General features: G+C 43.8%; 2 protein-coding genes across 2 annotated transcripts in view; one reads left to right on the forward strand and one right to left on the reverse strand.

Moving 5' to 3' along the window:
- pomgnt2 (protein O-linked mannose N-acetylglucosaminyltransferase 2 (beta 1,4-)) overlaps nt 1-5,525 on the reverse strand; it is a 33,605-nt gene extending 28,080 nt beyond the window's left edge. The window contains exon 1 of the mRNA XM_079274871.1: nt 5,272-5,525. The gene's annotated coding sequence lies outside the window, so the exon portion shown is untranslated. The remainder of the gene's footprint in view (nt 1-5,271) is intronic.
- Nucleotides 5,526-10,548: 5,023 nt separating this feature from the next.
- Nucleotides 10,549-19,617, forward strand: part of snrka (SNF related kinase a) — a 65,995-nt gene continuing 56,926 nt past the window's right edge. The window contains exons 1-2 of the mRNA XM_079275528.1: nt 10,549-10,725; nt 11,493-12,206. Of these exons, the coding sequence (XP_079131654.1) occupies nt 11,618-12,206 (589 nt within the window). The 5' untranslated portion in view covers nt 10,549-10,725; nt 11,493-11,617. The remainder of the gene's footprint in view (nt 10,726-11,492; nt 12,207-19,617) is intronic.

The raw sequence follows: 19,617 nt of genomic DNA on the forward strand, positions 1-19,617 counted from the left end.
AAAGAATATTGCTTTCATTAGACATCTGCTCCTGACAGCCAAGTCTGTCCTGCATCCACTTGCAGCTTAGTTGTCCTGACGGACCGAGCACTGTTGCTTTTAAGCGAACACAAACCTACAGCAAAACTCAATATTGATCACTCTGCTGGGCTCATTAAATCCTCTGCGGATGCTAGGACATACTATATGTCCTCGTGTCTATGAATGAACCCCGCTGAGACATACTCACCGTCCTCCAGTATTGTCAGAGCAGTGCATGGTAACACTTGAACCGGCTTTCAGATACGGTAGCAAGTGTTTACCGCTGCCACCGCCATTGTGCGACCCTGTTCGCTTTTTTATAGGTCTTGAGCAAAGCATTACATTACATTACAGTCATTTAGCAGACGCTTTTATCCAAAGTGACTTACAATTCAGAGTCTTTCACATTTCTACACCCGGAACTACGGGGTTAAGTGTCTTGCTCAAGGACACATCGACATGCGTCTAGCAGAGCCGGAGCCGGGGATTGAACGCCGACCCTCTGATTGAAAGGCGGCCCTGCTATCCCCTTAGTCACAGTCGCCCCTTGTGAAAAAACTGACAAAGAAAAAGGGATGCCGAAGCGGAAGTTTGGAAAGTTGATTAAGTTTAGTCCTTGCCAGGTGTGGATACCAACACCCTTTCCCCACCAAAATGAGTGCATATATGCAGGTTTTCTGGCGTTTCCCGTTTGGTTTCACAATCACGTCACCTACTTCTTTTTTAGATCAGTTACTTATTCAGTCTCGCTTCAAACTCGGTGCCGATTTGGATCCACGTTCGAGCACTGCTGGTACGGAGACGGACAAAAACAAATTGAAGCTCAAATGACAAAGATAGTGCTGCAAAAAGGGCACACATTTCCGTGTTCACCCGGGTGTCTTTGTTTCCATTGGCGCTGGAGCCGATTAATACCCGTGACCACGACTTTCATTGCGAGTAGCGCTGCCTTCGAAGCTGGCTCTGAAGCTCCAGCTTCCCCAATGTTACTGGTTAGCATATCCAGTTTGCTCTGGAGACGATAAGCGGCCCAGTGATGTGGTGGAAGGTGGGCAGGCTGGAGACTCTAATGCAGGGGTCTCAAACTCATTTTCACGCCGGGCCACATCAGCATCATGGTCGCCCACAAAGGGCCGGTTGTAAATGTAACATATTGTTAAATAACTCTCTGCATTCACAGTTTAAAGTAGTCTTCAATGTACTCACAATACATTTCCATGTCAAATGTACAGTAACCAGTCAAAGCTGCTTCTATGACTGTGTTTAGGTATCTCATAATTTTGACTTTCTATCTCATAATTTCGACTATGGGATATTTTTATTATCAAGTCTAACTTTAAAAAAAAATATATATATATATATATATATATATTTTTTTTTGCTGGCGGATTCGCGAGCCACATAAAATGACGTGGCGGGCCGGATTCGGCCTGTGGGCCGGGAGTTTGAGACCCCTGCTCTAATGCATTTGAATGAGACTCCTGGAAAGCTGAGGGGGCTGTGGGAGGGAGGAGTGGCGGCGGTAGCTCCTGTGCAGTGGCAGCTCATTCGGGGCCCCTGGTGTTCAATCATTCCTTGCAACTCACCGTTCTTCCCCTTTAGAGTTAATCTTCCCTCTGCATTTCTTCCCTTTTCAAATCATCAAGGAGCGCCCTGACATGCCTCCTCAAAAGAGGACTCGTTTTTAAAACGGTGACGTTGACTGCATTGCTTTTTTTCCTCCCTCTACCTGCCTTTCTTTCCCTTCGGCCGTTTGATTGCTGATCTCCTGTGGACCGCGTGATGCGACCATATTCGTTTGTGGTCTGTATTCCTGGACCAAATGTGGCCTGTCAGGTCGGATCAGGCAGCTCGGAGCTCAGGGTGGCACGAGTGGAGAATTAATGGTCCGGCAGCCATAATCTGGCTGTGCAAAGATAAGTCTCATACCCGTTCTCTCACTTTGCATCTCTTTCTCAAACATGTTTGGACAGACGGGCGCACACACACACATAGTTCTTTTACATAAGACCTATGTCTATTACATCCGGTCTATTGGTTGAAAATAGCCTGGCTTCATAATGACTGGCAATGAGTGTCAGAGAATGCCCCTGGTCCGCATTAAGACAAACGGCATGTCTGTCTACTCGCCTTTTCTGAACAGAGGCTGATTACTTGTCTGATTGATGGCCTGATACTAACTAGCGTCTCCGTCCTTCTCTATATCATCCGCTAACAGCGCCCCATGATGCCTTGTGAAATACAGCAGATAGGAGGCCGAGACTGTGCCCACATTGTGCTCAATCTTCACCCAAGGGGAAGAAAAAAAAGCAGAGGCTGATGTGGACAATCTGTGTGTGTTTTGTGTGAGACAGACAAAGGGGAACAAAGTGAGAAGGACATCCTCTACGGCACTTCTGGTCTGGCCTTGAAGATTTCTGCAAGTGCTCAAGCTCTTGAGTCGCTGCTCCCATATATATTTTGGAAACTTGGGGTAAGCTGAGAATTCGGAAAGATTTCCATCTTGTTCAAATTTGCGTAGGACACACCAATTTGACATTCGACAAATGCAGAGGTACCGGCTGGCTACCACGAGGCCTAAATCGTGCATGCACAGAAACACTTGCCTCACTGTTGGTCTTTAATGAAAGATACAGCCCACCCTCGAGGCCAGGTGGATGTGGAAATCATAATTTGGTTTTACAGATACTGGGGCAATTAAAGTTAAGCGGACGTACATTTGCCAAACTGTCCATGTCATCCTTGAATTAGTTTCCCTTGTTAAGTCAAAATATACAGTTTGAAAACATTTCAGATAAAGCATAAATCACACCTTTGTGTTGCTTGTCCCAGTGCGTTTTCAAGTGTAGCATCTTCTAAATAGATGCACCACTTTTAGAAATCCTGCAATGTATTAGTCTGACACACAGGATGGAAGATTTGAGGTACATGCACTACAGCACTTTCACACGCCTCTTGAACACCAAAAATGTAGTTTATGTGCACAAGTCAGCGTTTCAGTTTTGTGAAAAGCGGCAAAGAACAGCTTTTGAATTGTTCCCGAAGCCAAGAGTAGAAATTAGGGCTGCACAATTAATCGAAAAACGCAACATGGCCTCCTGCAATTTTCAAATCGCAGGCGGCTGCAGAGATGTCTTAGCCTACGTAATATGTTCTGCAGACTTAAGAAAACATCTCTGTTTGGTACAAAACTGAGCCAGTGCAGCCAATCAATATGCTGAATCCAGAGAATTCCATCCAGCAAAATATAGATGCAATGTGCAACAGCTTGGAAAACATCTTCAATTTTAGGGTCAACGACCCCTTATGGATGGCAGGGGAATTTTAAATTCAACCACATCAGTATAGACTGAGATATTGTGATTTTGGCAGAGTTCCCATCACTGTAGATCTTATATGAGTCAGAGATCCATCTGAAGAATACAACAAACTCCAGGGACATGAAACAGCATCTTGTCTGGGAGGTGATGGACCATAAATATCACACAAGCAGTATTGTGTTGTTTTGTTTTTTTACATGTTCACAGCACTGGTGGCATGCTGCAACCGACAAGGAGAACTAAAGATAAACCCCTCAGCCTGTTTTTGTTTCCCCAAACTGTTCAGTTACAATGGGAGCTATTCTTCTTCCATATGTGCCCCTAAACCTTACCATTACATGTTACTGATGCACACGAGGGAGCTGGGTACAGATGCACTGAGGCAGGTGCATCCACTGAAACACAATTTTCTCCTCTTATTATTTGTGTATTGGAGTTTAACCACATTGGTTAAATCAAAGATCCACAGACTACATCGGAGTTGAACATTACCAAACTGAGGAAGGGGTCATCGCACTGGGGCATATCGTGGGATAAGCGATGGATTGCTTATTTTAGAAAAAAACTGTTCATATCGATGACTTTTGCCTTATATGACTGACTAGAGGTCAGCTTTAACACATTTAATGCAAAAACACATTGTATGGTGGTTACATACTAGGTTATAGGTTGGTGGAAGGGAGGAACCGACCCAACTTTTTCAGTCCCAATACCGGTTCCGATATGTGGGCTTTGGGTATCGGCCAATATCGAGTACTGATCTGATACCAGTACGTTAAAAACAAAATTAAGTGAAACCGGTCCAAACTCCATCTCTAATATCTATTTTATATTGCTGCGAAAAAATCTCCTTCATAAAACTATATTTATTTGCGTTTATTGCCAAAACTTACCGTTACAAGATTATATTTGAACACATTAAGATAACGTTACAATTTTCCTTTCGCCCAATACTCATTTTTACTGACTAGAGCCTGAACACATCATAATGTAACAATGCAACCTCCGTTAGAGTTAGCTGTTTTTTAGCCTAGCAGGCCTGTACTGCATACCAGCTGCTAACACCTAACGTTAACGAACATTGTTCGCGATGTTGCATTATCAGGTAGTACTAGTTTGCACACGGGTAGCGAGTGACGCGCGTTGTTGTTATTGTTCCTGTGTAGCATATATGACATTATAACACGATATCGGATGGACGCCAAGACTCGCGTACTCGCCGATACCCAATCCATTTCAGGCTCTATCGGAGGCATTTCCGATTCTGGCATCGGTATCAGGAGCAGCTCTAGTGCCAGGGATCATTCTTTAATGTGTGAGGTAGCATCAGACTTGACTGAAACATTTATTAAAAAAAAAAATTTAAAAAAAAATAATTGTACAAAAGAAGAAAAAAAAAGAAATTACAATTCAGGTGTAAACATAGAATTTAATTGAATAGAGCGAACCCATTGCCACAGATACCCAATTCAGCTACTTGAGTCAGTAATGGACTGGTACCTGCGCATCCCTGGTAGGTAGGTACTACGTATCAAATTAGAAAACAATGTATTAATATCCATTTAAAATAGATGTGTGGACATTGTGAATACAGGTTCCTCCTGACTGCACTCATTATATTCATTCACATCATCAATTCATTTTTTTTTAAGTGAAAAATATTAACAGCACTAAATACTTCTAAGGCCATATGCATGTATTATATACTTAATCTGGTATATCTATACACACACATCTATGAGCGTATCTTTAACTATAACTGTGGATCAGCTGAAGCTCCTCTCGTGCGCAGCAGCAGCGGGACACGCTCATTTGTGAGCCATCGACACTGCAAAAGGCGCGAGCCCCAGTGACAGTCCGGCTAACAGCATTGTGTTGATACAAACACGGTGACACAAACACGAGCCATTATCTGCACAGATGTTCTTACCTTCGGTCTCAGTGAAAAATGTTGCTTTTTGTCTTTGAAGTCAGTTGAGGGGCTAGCTCAGTGCCTCCCCGTAGAGACGACTCGTGAGCACAAGACGTGTGTAAGGAAAAAGAAACACGGAGGCAGACACCGGCGCTACGAGTCCAAACACACCGCAACGCGTTCGGTCCTTCGCTTCTCCGAGACAGCGGAGGCGCTTTGAGATGTTGTTTACGAGTTAGCCTGGCGTTAGCTGTCAGAGAGGCCGAGAGAGAGACGGGCAGAGCAGCTCCCTGGATACCGACTCCACTCTGCTGCGTCCAGCCTCCGCCTACCGCCAAAGGGGAAGTCCCGCGCTCAAATCTCGCGATGACACACGGGCCCCTGTAATTGTCACATGTGGGCCACTGATAACTACATGCTGTGCGTATTGATCTGCTACAGGGGGGAAAGATCCGTTTATTTGGCAAAAACATCATTTTTTTCTTGCACTTTTTGATCTATTTGCTTATTTGTCTTCTTTCAGACTCGGAAAAAAAACATCCAAAATTATAATATTCAAAAACCTAATTCCATAACACATTTACAACAAATACCTGATTTACCTGTAGTGTCTTCAACATGTATGTCATTTTACAATACATCTAAATGCTTTTTTCTCAAAATGATTCCACCTCAGTAGCACTCACACACAACCAAACTTTACAGTTTCACTCCTATCTATATTCTGAAAGTCATTACAGAAGGGTTTATTCATGTATCATTCAAAGCCTGATTTATACAACATTTTATTACTAATAACATGAATGAATGAATTAAACAGATTTTTTTACAGCTGTTGACAGTATTATCTGAGTGATACAAAGAGATTTCCGATATTCCCTCTGTAAAAGCCTCCTTATGTGTCAACAAAATGAAACAAGAATGTTGAGCCTGGCTATATCCAATCGTCAAATATCTGTTCTGGAAATAAATGCAAATTAGCACATATTTGATAAGATAATGCATCATTTACATATTTAGTCTTACATTTTCAAATATGACATAGGCCTGTTATGCACAAATAATTATCTAATTAACTCTGGAAATTTCATGGTGATATCTATTAGTTACATTTTCTCCCCTATTAACTTCTGTCCCCCCTTATCTAATGTAAAAATGTAAAAATTGTCCTTTACAATTACATGTAGTAAGCGTTCGTATTACCAGTGAAATGTAGGCTACTTAAAAGTATAGCAAACCCAAAGAAGATCTGCAGGCTTGACATGTTTGCAGAGTGCAATATGAAATGAAATGAGAAAGCGACTGCCGATCTGGACGTAGGCTGATTGACCTTAATAAGCAGAGAGCGAGATGGAGGAGCAAGAAGCGGGGAGATAAATGTCAAGAATTTAGAATTTCGAAGCAGAGGGCAACCTCAGAGGAGGGAAAGAAAAAAAATGAAGTGGATTCATCGAGTCAATGCGAGAGTGAACGGGAGAAAGAAACCCTACATGGTTGGAATGAAGATTCGGGGGTCTGATAGACGGGGCTGGATGTGGAGCTTTGTCTGGAGAGGCCCACTGTGGGGAGATGGGTTAAAAAGTAAGAGGGAGAAGTTAAACCTTCACCTCAGGTCTTTTCAAGTTGACCAGAGCCAGTGTAAATGCTCCTGGCCCCATGTGCTGCATTCAATGTATGCATGAGGGCCATGGTGGCCCTCAACTCACACTGAGGCATGGGGGCCCTGGTGGCTAGCTTATGCTTGGAGCCCTTTAGGTGCCGAGGAGCTAGTGGTCCGCTCACTCTTTAAACATCAAGGGGCCCTCACATTGTAACCACTGAGGGGTCTGGGGGGCTTCAGTGGTTGGCTCACCCTATAAGGACAAAAGGGCCTAGTAGTCAGCCTGCGCCATGCGCACTGAGGGCCATGGTACTCAACTTCCTCCAGACGTCTTACGCTTGAGGCTTGGAGTCCACCTGGCAGTCCGAGGCCCTGGAGCACTGGCCCGTGCCTGGTCCATAATCCAGTCGTGCTCCAGTACATAAGGCAGTATGTTACAGAACCGCTACAACGTCAGAGCTGTTGGAAGATTGACCTCTGCATTTATACATCCTAAGCATTATTTAGAAAAAAAACATGCTACCCAGTGTCTTCCTCAATGATACTTCATCAAGTGGACTGTGGGAGCAATAGGAGCCAGGGATCAAACCACCAACCTTGTGGTCAAAAGTCAACCCACTCTACCCACTAGCCACAGCCAGCCCATATTTTTGCCACATGTGGTGAATGTGGGGGAAATGAACATGAAGACTGTGAGAAAGAACCAGAGTGCCATCTTTGCACAGGTAATCATGCAGCATGGGAGGCTAACTGTCCAAAGAGAGTATGGACAAAGAAATAATCAGGGTTGGATCCAAGAAAAGACGTACGCATGAGGAAGTCTGCAAAGACCTTGTATGGTGTGAGACAGGAAGCCAAGGAGGACAAGTCAGTCAGGAAGCATAAGGAATTTTGCTTTTGTACGGTTAAAGCTTTTGACATTGTGACAATGGTAATTAACTGTTCTGCTGGAGCAGAAGGAAAATCTGAGAAAACTGACATCATTATAGACACAGCCAGAAGATTTCTGGGTGTTGTGGGAGGTTCTGTTGAAGGTGTAGAGCAGTAGCTGAGAGAAGCTGTTAGGCTGGGAAATAGAGACTTTGGAGCAGAGTGGGGAATGGGTGGGAGGGAGTTATTATTGTTTTATTTAGTAAATGGAGAGTTCATTTAAATCCAGCAGTTAAAGGTTTAACGTTCAAGGTTGATCTATTGTCATTGTTCAACAGGGTTGGGCAATGAAACACAGTTGTTGTCTTATTTTGCTACAGAAAAAACAACAACTACATTATATGGTGGAGGGTGGAGGGTGGAGGATGAATTTAGGAGTCTCACAGCCAGAAGAAAGAAGCTGTTTTGAATCTGGTTGTACAGGTGAACGGTAGGGTGAACAGGTTGTGGCTGGGTGGGTATTGTCTTATTGTCCTTTAATATCCTTTTAGCTCTTTGCAGGCACCCCTTGTCACCAACACCACTCATGTTCTGGGCGGTTTGAATCACCCACTGTAGAGCCCTCCTTTCCTGGGCCGCGCACATCCTATTCCAGTTTGTTTCCAGTCAGGATGCTTTCTATTGCTCCTCTGTAAAAGTTACTAAAAACTTGGCACAGACATTTTGCTTCTTAAGTTTCCTTCAGAAATAGAGCTGTTTATGAGCTTTGCTAACCGGGATGGAGATGTGTGAGGACCATGTCAGGTTCTCTGTGATGCTGATTTCAAAAAACTTAGTTGACGGTAATGCAATATTTTGAATTTGAAGAAGAAGACTGTATATCCATGGTGTCATAGTAGTTACACTATGACATATAGGTTCATTACGACAGCTTTAAATGACGAATTGGGACTCTCTTTTTAGTCTTCAATAGCAAATCTTTCTGAAGTTATTAGTGGGCTCAATGAAGAGAAACGTTACAAAATAAATGCTTCAGTCCAAGAATTGAATGGGCCGTGCTGCAATGTGATCAGGATATATTAAGCTGATCATTTAGCACACAAAACACAACACAAACATTTTCAGCTAATTCTGTTTTTTTCTTCTTTTAAACAAACTCCTGAGAAACAAACTGATGTTTTGAGAACAGTGGATCAGTGGCCATGCTGCACGGTGTGGTGACGAGTCAAACACAAGGCAACACTTCCATCTTGAGTTTAGAAAGCAACACTGCCAGCATTGTTTTTAGTGCTGCGATATGAAATCATAACCAAATCATTAGATACTTTGACAAATGTAAGTAAATATATGGTCAGTTATAAATGAATATTATAATAAATAGATAAATAAAAAAAATACATATTTAGCTCAGGTCATGTTGTCCTTGTCTTTTACACTGTGGATAAAAACTAAATGACCTACAAATGAATGGAAAATTGAAGGCTAAAAATAACATTGTGTCGCCTAATGTTAATAAGGTATTACATGCTGCTTGAACAGCCTTAGTCTCTGAACGCTACGAGAGGGATGAACGCCATTCTTCCCAGTCGATCAGGATAGAGAATGCTGCATCATAGGATAAAGGCCTGATTTGATGTGACCCTTTCCTCTTTGACTCAAGCATTCACACTGTAATGCCACACAAGCACTTGCTGACATCTGACCACATTACTTTTTGTTTGGACTGAAGCTCCTCACTGTTTTCTAAATATTTTAAACTAATTTAAATCACCATGACACTTCCCCAGTTTTGATGAATTCAGGACAAATCTACAGACTTTAATCGACAAAGTAGTAAAATAAAGAACTTCATGTGTATTTTTCTTTTTAACTAGTCTGAAAGAAGACATGTTATGGAAGCAAAAATAGCCCAAATGTCTCAAAATTGACCAGTGCATGAAAAACAATGTTTTTGCCTGTAGAGTCTCGCCTTAATTGCATCAGGCAGTACGACTGGATGGAAGCACCTACACCCTCATTTATCTGAGGTTTCAACTAGAAAAGCACTAAAGGGTCTAACAACATGACTCATGGCTTCGTTGCAATTATGTGTGAAAGTTGATAGATGAATGGTATTCCAAGGAAAATGAATTGTCTGTCACTAGATGTCACTGTACGCTATGTATTGAGAGGACCAGTAACACACGGACAGAAGGCTCTGTAAACCATGTACGCTGATACACAAATACACTAATCACTATAGCAAGTGTTGTCGCCTGCTATTAAATTATACTATTTGGGCAACATGTTGGACGTAGGCTACTGATTATCTCAAAACCGTCCCTTTCATTGGGAACCAACTGCCATGCCTTTATCAATGAGCTACACATAATATACCGCCATTCATTGTTGTGTAAATAGAATAATGTTTCAGCCACCTTTCCCAATCAAAAGACTTCGTTTGACGTCAGAGCTGAATGCGGTTGGCGATGCTGTTGTGCTGCCTTTCGAGGGTCCTCGTAAGGACCAAACTCTGAAGCTTCCAAATAGTGAATGCAACTTGTCAAACTTGTCCCGCAGGAAAGCCAACAATGATAACAACAATAGCGAAAACGTGAAATGAAAATAACTTTTTTTTCATTTCACAACGAAACAAGATGCATATATTTTGAACAGTGGACATCATTTCCGAACAGGTGTACGATGATTCCCCCATGGTCATCCTGGAAAAATCTGATGGTATTTAAAATCTCGACATTTCCTTTCAGTACGTGAAGGCAGCATCGCAGCCCCACCGCCGCGGCTGGGAGGATACAACGATTCCGATCAGGGTTGCCGTTGCCAACGATGCAATGCCTCGTTTTACAGATGAACCCCCGGGCATAGGCACCATCTGAGTGCCGCGGTCACCACCTTGCCTTCCCCGACAGTTTGCGAGAAGCTTCAGTAGAGAGCACCCGTTGGAGCAAGGGCACCCGGTAGAGACCGGACTCGGGGGCTTTATGTTTACCGAAGCTGGAGAGGTGAGCCGAGCCGTAGAGTAACTTTAGCTTGCTACATGCTAACCAAGGCTATCCGTGTGATATGTGAAGCACCCGTGTACCTGTGTGGCCAGCGCTTTGTTACACCGCTAAATGTATTTTGTTGAGAGATTATCGCCGAGTTGGCTTTGTGAATTAGAGGGCGACATTTTAACGTGCGAGAACGGAAGCGGTTCACGCCAGTCGGCTTGTGAGCTAACGTATGTTAATCAATGAACAACGAGCTAGCCCCTGCTAGCGAGAGGCTAACGTGAGTTGTTGGTGCTACCGCTGGGCCCGTTGAGCAACGGACTTCTGGACTAGTCTGTCAAACTCCGCCGTGGTAGCCGAACAGCAGCATGTGTATACAACTATAGGAAGCCCTTTATTACAGTTTAGGAAACTTGGTTTATTGTTGCAGTACGCCAGGATACATTAACGCTAGCTAACGTTAGGGCAGCAGCCATCCTGTCAAAACAAGCCCAACCTGCCTCCTCGGAATATGCAGCAAGCAGGGCATTCAAGTATAACGTACATATAATATAATAATAATATATAATAACATATCCAAGCATTATTCTGCCCAATGCTTCATTGTGAGTAAGGGAGTGCGTGGGTATATTATTCATTCAAATATTACATTAAGGTGAACCAGAGAAGTGTTTTCCATTGTATTTGGATATGGTTAGTTTCGGTTTACTGGTCAACTTGTGTAACGTAGTAAGTGCTCATTGAAATTGTGGTAAATGGGTGTGTTTCCTATCCTCTAGGAAGCTGGAGCTATGGGTTTCTCCTTCAGCCTTCGATGAACTGAACTAAGCTGGACCCGCACAACTCAGCCAACCTGCCCCGGCCTGCAGTGGGGGCCCCCTACACCCCGTCGCCCTCTCCAGCTATGGCAGGCTTCAAGCGGGGCTACGACGGCAAGATCGCCGGCCTGTACGACCTGGACAAGACGCTGGGCCGCGGCCACTTTGCCGTGGTCAAGCTGGCGCGCCACGTCTTCACCGGGGAGAAAGTGGCGGTGAAGGTGATCGACAAGACCAAGCTTGACACCGTGGCCACGGGCCACCTCTTCCAGGAGGTCCGCTGCATGAAGCTGGTCCAGCACCCCAACATTGTGCGCCTGTATGAAGTGATAGACACCCAGACCAAGCTTTACCTCATTCTGGAGCTCGGCGACGGAGGGGATATGTTCGACTACATCATGAAACACGAGGAGGGTCTGAATGAGGAGCTGGCGAAGAAATATTTCGCCCAGATCGTCCACGCCATCTCCTACTGCCATCGGCTACATGTGGTGCACAGGGACCTCAAGCCGGAGAACGTGGTGTTCTTCGAGAAGCAAGGGCTCGTCAAGCTCACCGACTTTGGATTCAGCAACAAGTTTCAGCCGGGGAAAAAGCTGACAACTAGCTGTGGATCTCTGGCGTACTCGGCACCTGAAATCCTGCTGGGCGATGAGTACGATGCTCCAGCCGTAGGTATGCAAAACATGTCGGCTGATGACTGATGCGAAAGCAATGAAATTAGTCATGTTGTTCATTAGAAAATGGCAGAGGGATACAGCGCAGCTTCTCTTTGATTCAGCCCATTTCTGAAAGTCTGGTGCCTTCAAGCTTTAAGATCCATTGATTGTTTTAAGTTGGATGCACTGGGCTTGTTGCCCGTGGCGCTAACTAAGTGTCCAGTCCACCTATTTAATCCCTCACCTCCCGAAAAAAGCCCGTCCCTGTGTCAGAACACGGGCTTCTGGCATCAAACCACACAGGACACCTTTATCAAAGTCCTATTAAAACCCAGTTTTTGGCACAGTGGTGTAATGAGGTCGGCAGTGTGGCTAACACCTGTTCCACACATTTTTTTCGTCACACCTCGCTGTAACACCATGGCTGTTAGTTTGCTCACGTGTTCGCCGCGGCTCGTTTTTGCCTTTAGATCGCCTCAATCCCACGCCAGGCTCCGTGCAACGGAACAATCAGAGCTGGACTTGTTGTGAATACCGAGCTGTGTGTTCCATTAGCATTATGCTGCTAACAGTACTTGACACTGATCGTTTTGCTGCCCGCCGTGGGCCATGTGCTACAAGGTCAACTCTTCTAGCACTGATGTCAGTGGGTGTCCCATTGCACTGAATTAACTGGCTCATTGATTTTCTACGAGGCTTGACAGAGCACAGACAAACGGATCGCGTGTCCGTCCATTGCTGATATGATATCTCTCTCATCAGGTAGCTCAAACGACGGCAGGAACACGGGACTAAGTCCAGCTCTTGAATTGGATAACGAGATGTGCCCAGTTAAGCTTGTTTTTCGGCCGGTGTGGTTGCTCATGTGGTGTTAATCCTGGAGGGAGCCTGAAATCAGTCTCATGATTTATTTGCGCGCGTAGAAAATGCCTTCAGAGGCAGTCAACTCGGCATTATTTGTTTCCCCTGTTTCGGGTACGGTTCTCACCAACTTAATAGGTGCGGCACAGACAATGAGGAAACTGTGGTTACTTTTCTCATTGACCTTTATACGGACGCACACATACTCACTCATCATAAGAACCTCCATATTGTATGTTTGACTCGGGCCAGTGAAGGAGGTCTATTGCTCTGTTGTTCACACAGGAAGTCCCCCACACTGAACCCTAAGAAGTGACTGGAAGCATCTTAGAGCTCCTTGATGGATTAATCAGGAAACATGCAGACGGTCTGAATGAACAGCTGGCTAACCATGCCAGATTACTGCATGTGGCGCATAGGGACCCGAGGGTCGGGGCATGTGGGCTTCTTACAGAACATTGCTGACCTGTAGTGTGAGCCGGGATATGTAGAACGGGATTGTTCAATTACATTGTTCTTCAATGTGACGTTCAGGTTTTTAATTAACAGCTTGAGGGCGCAAGACTAGTGTTTAGTTTTGTTGATGAGCGTCTCGGACTGTGTTGAGACGTATCAACATTTCTATGGCTTGCTCTGACGGTCACTATTTTATCTGACTGCTGAGCTCTTGATAATCTCTCAAGCAGTCGTGTTACTATGACAGCCAGCAAACAGGAGTTGTCATATCGATACCCGCGGCAAAACCGCATGTTTTCATATGTTTGGAAACAGGATCTAAAATGTAGTTAATGTAAATGCTGGACAGCAATCGGCATTTGATATTTAAATATTGCTGTTGGGGTCAGAAGTGAACCTGAACCAGACAATGCTGCACGTGCGTTGGTGCTGACAGGTATCTGGCAAATGATGATGTTTGATTGTGGAATATAAAGTTCGACTAACCCTTCGACACAAAATTGATTAATCTGACAAAGAACCGGATGAACATGAAAAACAAAAATATATTAATTGTGAAGTCCAGGGAGACGAACCATTCAGACAAAGACTGTTTTATTTAGTTTAATGAAGAAGTAACACAGATATTTGCCATATTTCAGGGTTTTATCCACAATTTTATGAAACCAATTAAGCACCGCTTTCAGAGAGGTCTTCATCGTGAAAGAAGACGCCATTTTCTTGACAAACTCCTGCTGATACGTGGTTTGCCCAACTGTTGAGGTCAGCGTCTGAAGACAAGGAGCCATCGTTTATCTTCCACCATTCTTCCCAGTAACCGTATTCCACCACGAGCTGTGCGTCGAGCCGTCACGGAGCTGTATCGTACGCCTTTTTCCTTTCCACAAATTTCTAGCGTGCCACCATCTGCGCTGAGAGGCCGTTTGATAGCCCTACTGCTCGGTATTATTGATGGGCACTGGATGTCTGCAGCTCACTATGCTTTATTGTGCTGAGCCGGGCTGTTTATGGGCTCAACAAGCTGCGCTCTCTGCCAGGTAGCTGCTGTGTATGTGATGCACTTAGGCACCGAGTTGTTGTAGTGTTGAGAGTACTCTGAGCTACTGATGGCTGCTCTCTGGTCCTATGTTGTCTGTGCTCCTCTGTGCAGCAGTTTAGTTCAGTGTTACAGAGGCATGCTGTGGTCAGAGCCATTAGCCTCGTGGGTCTGTGGCGCTGAAGATTAGTGTAATGAGATGAAAGGGCTTATTGTTTGCACGTGTCTAAGTTTGATGCAATACCTTAAAAAAATACAGATTTTTGATACCACAGGACACGGTTTACACAACATCGAGCGCATAACATTTTATATTTTTATTGAAAGATTATAATAACAAGGCCAGTGTTTCCTACAGGATTCTGTGGCACTGTGGTGGCTGTAGGGCTGCAACTATTGATCATTTTAGCGATCGAGTATTCTACCGATTATTCCATCGAGTAATCAGATCATAAGTACTTTTATTATTTATTATTACTAAAGAGCAATAGTTAATGAAGAAAGAAAATAAGACCAGTCTCACTAATTGGTTTCCTTAGAAAAATCAACATTTGTATTGCTTAATTTGCAGACAATATTATAATCTGTCAAAACTAAACTCATTTTGGGAATTTCAGTGCCATACTACATTCTTTTTAAATAAAACATTTTCTAAAACAAAATGTTTTTTACAAATGTAAAAAATGATGTTGGACAACATAAAAATGTACACATCCTCTTATGGGCTACTCCTATAAATGTACTATAACTTTAGCTTATTGAACTATGATTAAAGAAATTCAAAATGGATATTGATTTTTTAATTTTTATTCTCTTGCGCCCTGTGACGCTGCACGTCTCTCCTCTATATACCATGCCGCTGTGGACTGATCAAATCATGTGGGATTAAATGAACTTTGCATCGAAGGTTGGAGGAAGCGGTTCAGCCGTCGGTGGGCGGACCATCGGGGGGGGGGGGGGGGGGATGCTCCTCTGGGAGACGATTCTGTACATTTTTAAGATGCACTTTGACAACAGAATGAAGAGGTTTGGTCTTTGAAGAGCTGTCTGCTCTAGTACACAATGCAATCACAAACACATTGGTTGTATACAAGTGATGACACGGGCTATGTGGGCACTGAAGGGGTGTGTGTGTGTGTGTGTGTGTGACTGTCAACCACAGACTGTACTTAGGAAGTGGACGCAGTCGGGACGTCGCCCATTGGTTAGTGAACTGCCGTTTTGAAGCCTCGAGTTTGGCCATTTTTGGCCGTCGCCATCTTGTTTTTTTGCAACCAGTGAACGGAAGTGACCACATTTGAGCAGCGGAGGAGTGACGTAGAGACGTCGTGTACGGCTCTTTCAGCTGTAGCGACCTGTCAATCTCATCGTAGCCCCGCCCTAAGGCATACTCTGCTTTATGGTCTATTTGACTCTAAATGGACCATCATTTACTAAATGAACATCATGCTGTATTGAAGAAGACTTGAAACTAGAGATTTACCACACCAAAAGTGCGTAGAATGAATGTTTCAAATATTCAGAATCCATATGTATCAAACATTTTTTAACTACATTCACATTTGTAGACCAAGCATCAGAAAGGTGTACTTTTGGTTTTCTAGTGGCCACCCGTGGGGAGCAAAGTCCCTTGGAGCCAAAACAGGCGTGTGTTTTTAGGTATGTTTGTAAAGATTATCAGCACAGCATAATGGAGAACCGCATTCCTTGACCTTTCATTTCTTCTTTTTATAAATCGCACTGGAGGCGGGATGCAGTGCAGTGCAATGCAATCAATTTGATTAATTTCAGAGGGTGATGTCTTACCTTCACCTTCCAGCTGATAGCGGAGACGGGTCAAAGCTTCATTAAGGGGTTCAAAATGTCCACACACTGTAGCTGACGGAAAGCCCTACACTCACAAAAGCCTTCCCGTCTACATTGATGACCTGTCTCACCCTCCCACTGCCTGCACCCTGCAGGGCTGCTTGGCCGGCCCTGTTGTCTGCACCACGCCGGCATCAGGAGTCTCCTAATTGCAGCCTTGGTTTCTGTTGCCCGCTGCCAATAAGATGGGAAGAACAGTTAATCCACGCCATTGTTTGGACTGGGCCGGGAGAGAGGGGGGAGAGGATGCAGAGATTACAGTCACATTAGTCCTGTGTTGACACAGACTGGCTCGCTTTGATTAGAACTCATTCCTTTGGTTCCCACCGCTGGGCCCAAGACCAGCTTCCTCATTGTCTGAACCGTTTTCCTCCTAAACAAAATGTTGGTGAATGTTTCTACTAATAGTTTGCAAGATTGCTCCTTGGGTTAATGTGTGTTGTCTTGAATCACACTTGTGAGCTCAGAATGAAAACCTTCCTGATGATGGAGTTTGCAATTTTCTGTTTTTATTTTTTTGTGTTTTGTGAATTTGTGTTTATTTACAATGTAACACTATCAGAAATCAGCCACTAGAAAAGCCTGAATGCCGATGTCCTGATCACATATTTTACTGAATATTGATGGATAATAAAAACTTAATTTCACACTGCAGTGGTTAACGTTAAACTGTGTAATTACCGGTGGTCCGTTACACCACTAATTATAAGCTTAGAGCTAACGTTAGTGTTAGGAAGTTCGTCAGGTCATCTGTCTAAACTTTATTTAACTGTCTTTATTCAAGTTTCTCTCTTTTTACGAGATTACATTTGAACACATGGTAGCATTATTATTTATCTTCTCCCAATACACATTTTCTTCTGAATAGAACTTAATTACAATATAATGATATCGGTGTCTGATTAAGTTAGTTGATGCATACGGTTTTATCACTGAAGAACTTCCACACAAACCATGTGTGTGTGTGTGAGGCGCTATCGTTACTAATGTTCAGAAATGTAAATGACAGCCCCTTCTGTCCTTGTTCCTGGCGTGCCTATTACATAAAGCTGTGGTACTTTTGACTCAGATGTGTTACATGGTCAGGGTCACAGGAAGCCTTGTATGGCCCTGCTGGCTTTAGCTGCCATTAGAGAATATCCAGTGGAAACAAGAAGAGACGGAGTGTAACACTTGTATGAATGTTATCTGGCTAAGCGTCAATGTTTACTGTTGTATTTCTGTCCCAGTGAGTCTGTCTACGCTCCTCGTTGGGTTGCGTTTCATGGACCCAGGTTCAGTAATACAGCCGCTGTGAATAGGAGGCTGTATGATGAATGAACAGTGGTGTCCTTCTCAAGAACTTGTAGGTTAGAATGTGAGTGCAGCACATCGACGCTCCCACACCTCCGGCTGCCGTTATTTATCTCTGAGCTGCATTTCGCTCGGTGCCCGAGGCTTTTTATTGTGGTCGACCGGGATGGAAATATGTGCATGCTCAGACGTACATACACACACACACACTCCAGTACAACAGTCACGCACAGGTGTCAAAGAGGCATGTTTGCATAAGTCAGCATGTCAGACTAACTGAAGGTTTGTAGGAATTGTACACAGACAAACGGGTCCATCAGGATTTCACTGAAAGCATTTAACGACGTCTCTGTTTTGTCCCGGTACACGGCACTGTGACAGTGAACCAGTGTGCACAAAAGCAACCAAATGCAATTCAGCCGCCATTCATTTTTATTACTTATTGAAATGTCAAAAGGCCTTTGCTGCTGGTTTCCAAGTAATTGGCCAATTATAATTATTTTTAGCTTTATTAGCTCATGCTAGGGGTGCAACAGTACACACAATTCACTCTTTCGTATGTACCTCGGTTTTGGGTTCATGGTTCGGTATGTTTTCGATGATTATTTTGAGCTTCATGAATTACTTTTCAGTAGTACTTCAACAGAAGAATGTCTAAAATCAGATATTATTAGCATATTTCCTCTACTTCTTTAAATCCACCACTTCTGACGGTACTCCATTTCCAAATATGGCTCAGAAAGTTTGACTTCGACCAGTGCGGCCCTCTTTGAGTGAGTCCAGTTCTGCTGTTAGACCTTCATTCTGGGCCCTGCTGTACGGTTATCCTTCTCAATGTCCGCTCACCTTCACAGGGGCTAAGCATGTCTGCAGCCACGGACACTGCAATACACAGTTTAGTTGCTGCAATTCCCTTCATTGGCCACGATGGAAGTGGTATGAATGTGTGTTTAGAACTATGACTGAATAGATGGTCCAGTCTTAATTAAGTGGGCCTATAAAGCGGGTTAAACTGCAGAGGGACATGAAAGTGTGTGTGTGTGTGTGTGTGTGTGTGTCCCACTTCATCTCCGTGGGGAGAAGAAGCCCTTCAGTGAAACTGGATCCCAGGGGAAAGAGGGCTGTGGACGAGTGTTGCATGTGAATGAGGATGTGGGAATGCCAAAACACGTAGCCCACATCATGGTCTGTGTCCATTAAACCCAACGTTACTAATGACGCCAGGAGCTGTCAGGCTGAGTTCGCCCCATTTACATTTTTTCCCGTTTCAGTGTGGTGCTAAATCCAACTTGTTTTGCATTAGTAATGTAAAATGACCGGAATGTAATTGGTAATGTAAACGGGTCTTCATAGGCTCGCCTTACTGGGTTTTTATAAGAAAAGAATAAACACACAAGGAGCATCAGCCAACACCATGGATGTAGTCGTTGCGACGTCTCCCATTGGTTTGTGGACTGCCATTTTTAATCCTCGACTTTTGGCCGTCGCCATCTTTACTTTTTGCAACCGATGAACGAAAGTTACCAGATACGACTATGTAAGTGGTAACAACCTGTCAATCACAGTAAGCCCCGCCCTAAAGCATACTCTGCTTTATGGTCTGTTTGACTCAAAATGGACCATAATCTACTAAATGAACATCATGCTGTATTGAAGAAGACTTGAAACTTGAGATTGAGACCATAAACTCATGTTTACAATGTTTACTGAGGTAATAAATCAAGAGAGAAGTAGAGTAATTTTACTCTCTCTCTCTCTTTGCTTGTTTACTGGAAAGGTCACGTGTGTTTCGGGGTGACGAGGCCAGAGGCCAGACATGGCAACATTTATCAGGAAGAAAACTTAAAACTAGGCCAATATGGCAACAGTTTAGATCGAAAGTGTTAACATGCAGGAGTGGCCACACTAGATCATT

The sequence above is a fragment of the Melanostigma gelatinosum genome (genome assembly GCF_949748355.1).
Source record: "Melanostigma gelatinosum genome assembly, chromosome: 9".
NCBI classification, from domain to species: Eukaryota; Metazoa; Chordata; class Actinopteri; order Perciformes; family Zoarcidae; genus Melanostigma; species Melanostigma gelatinosum.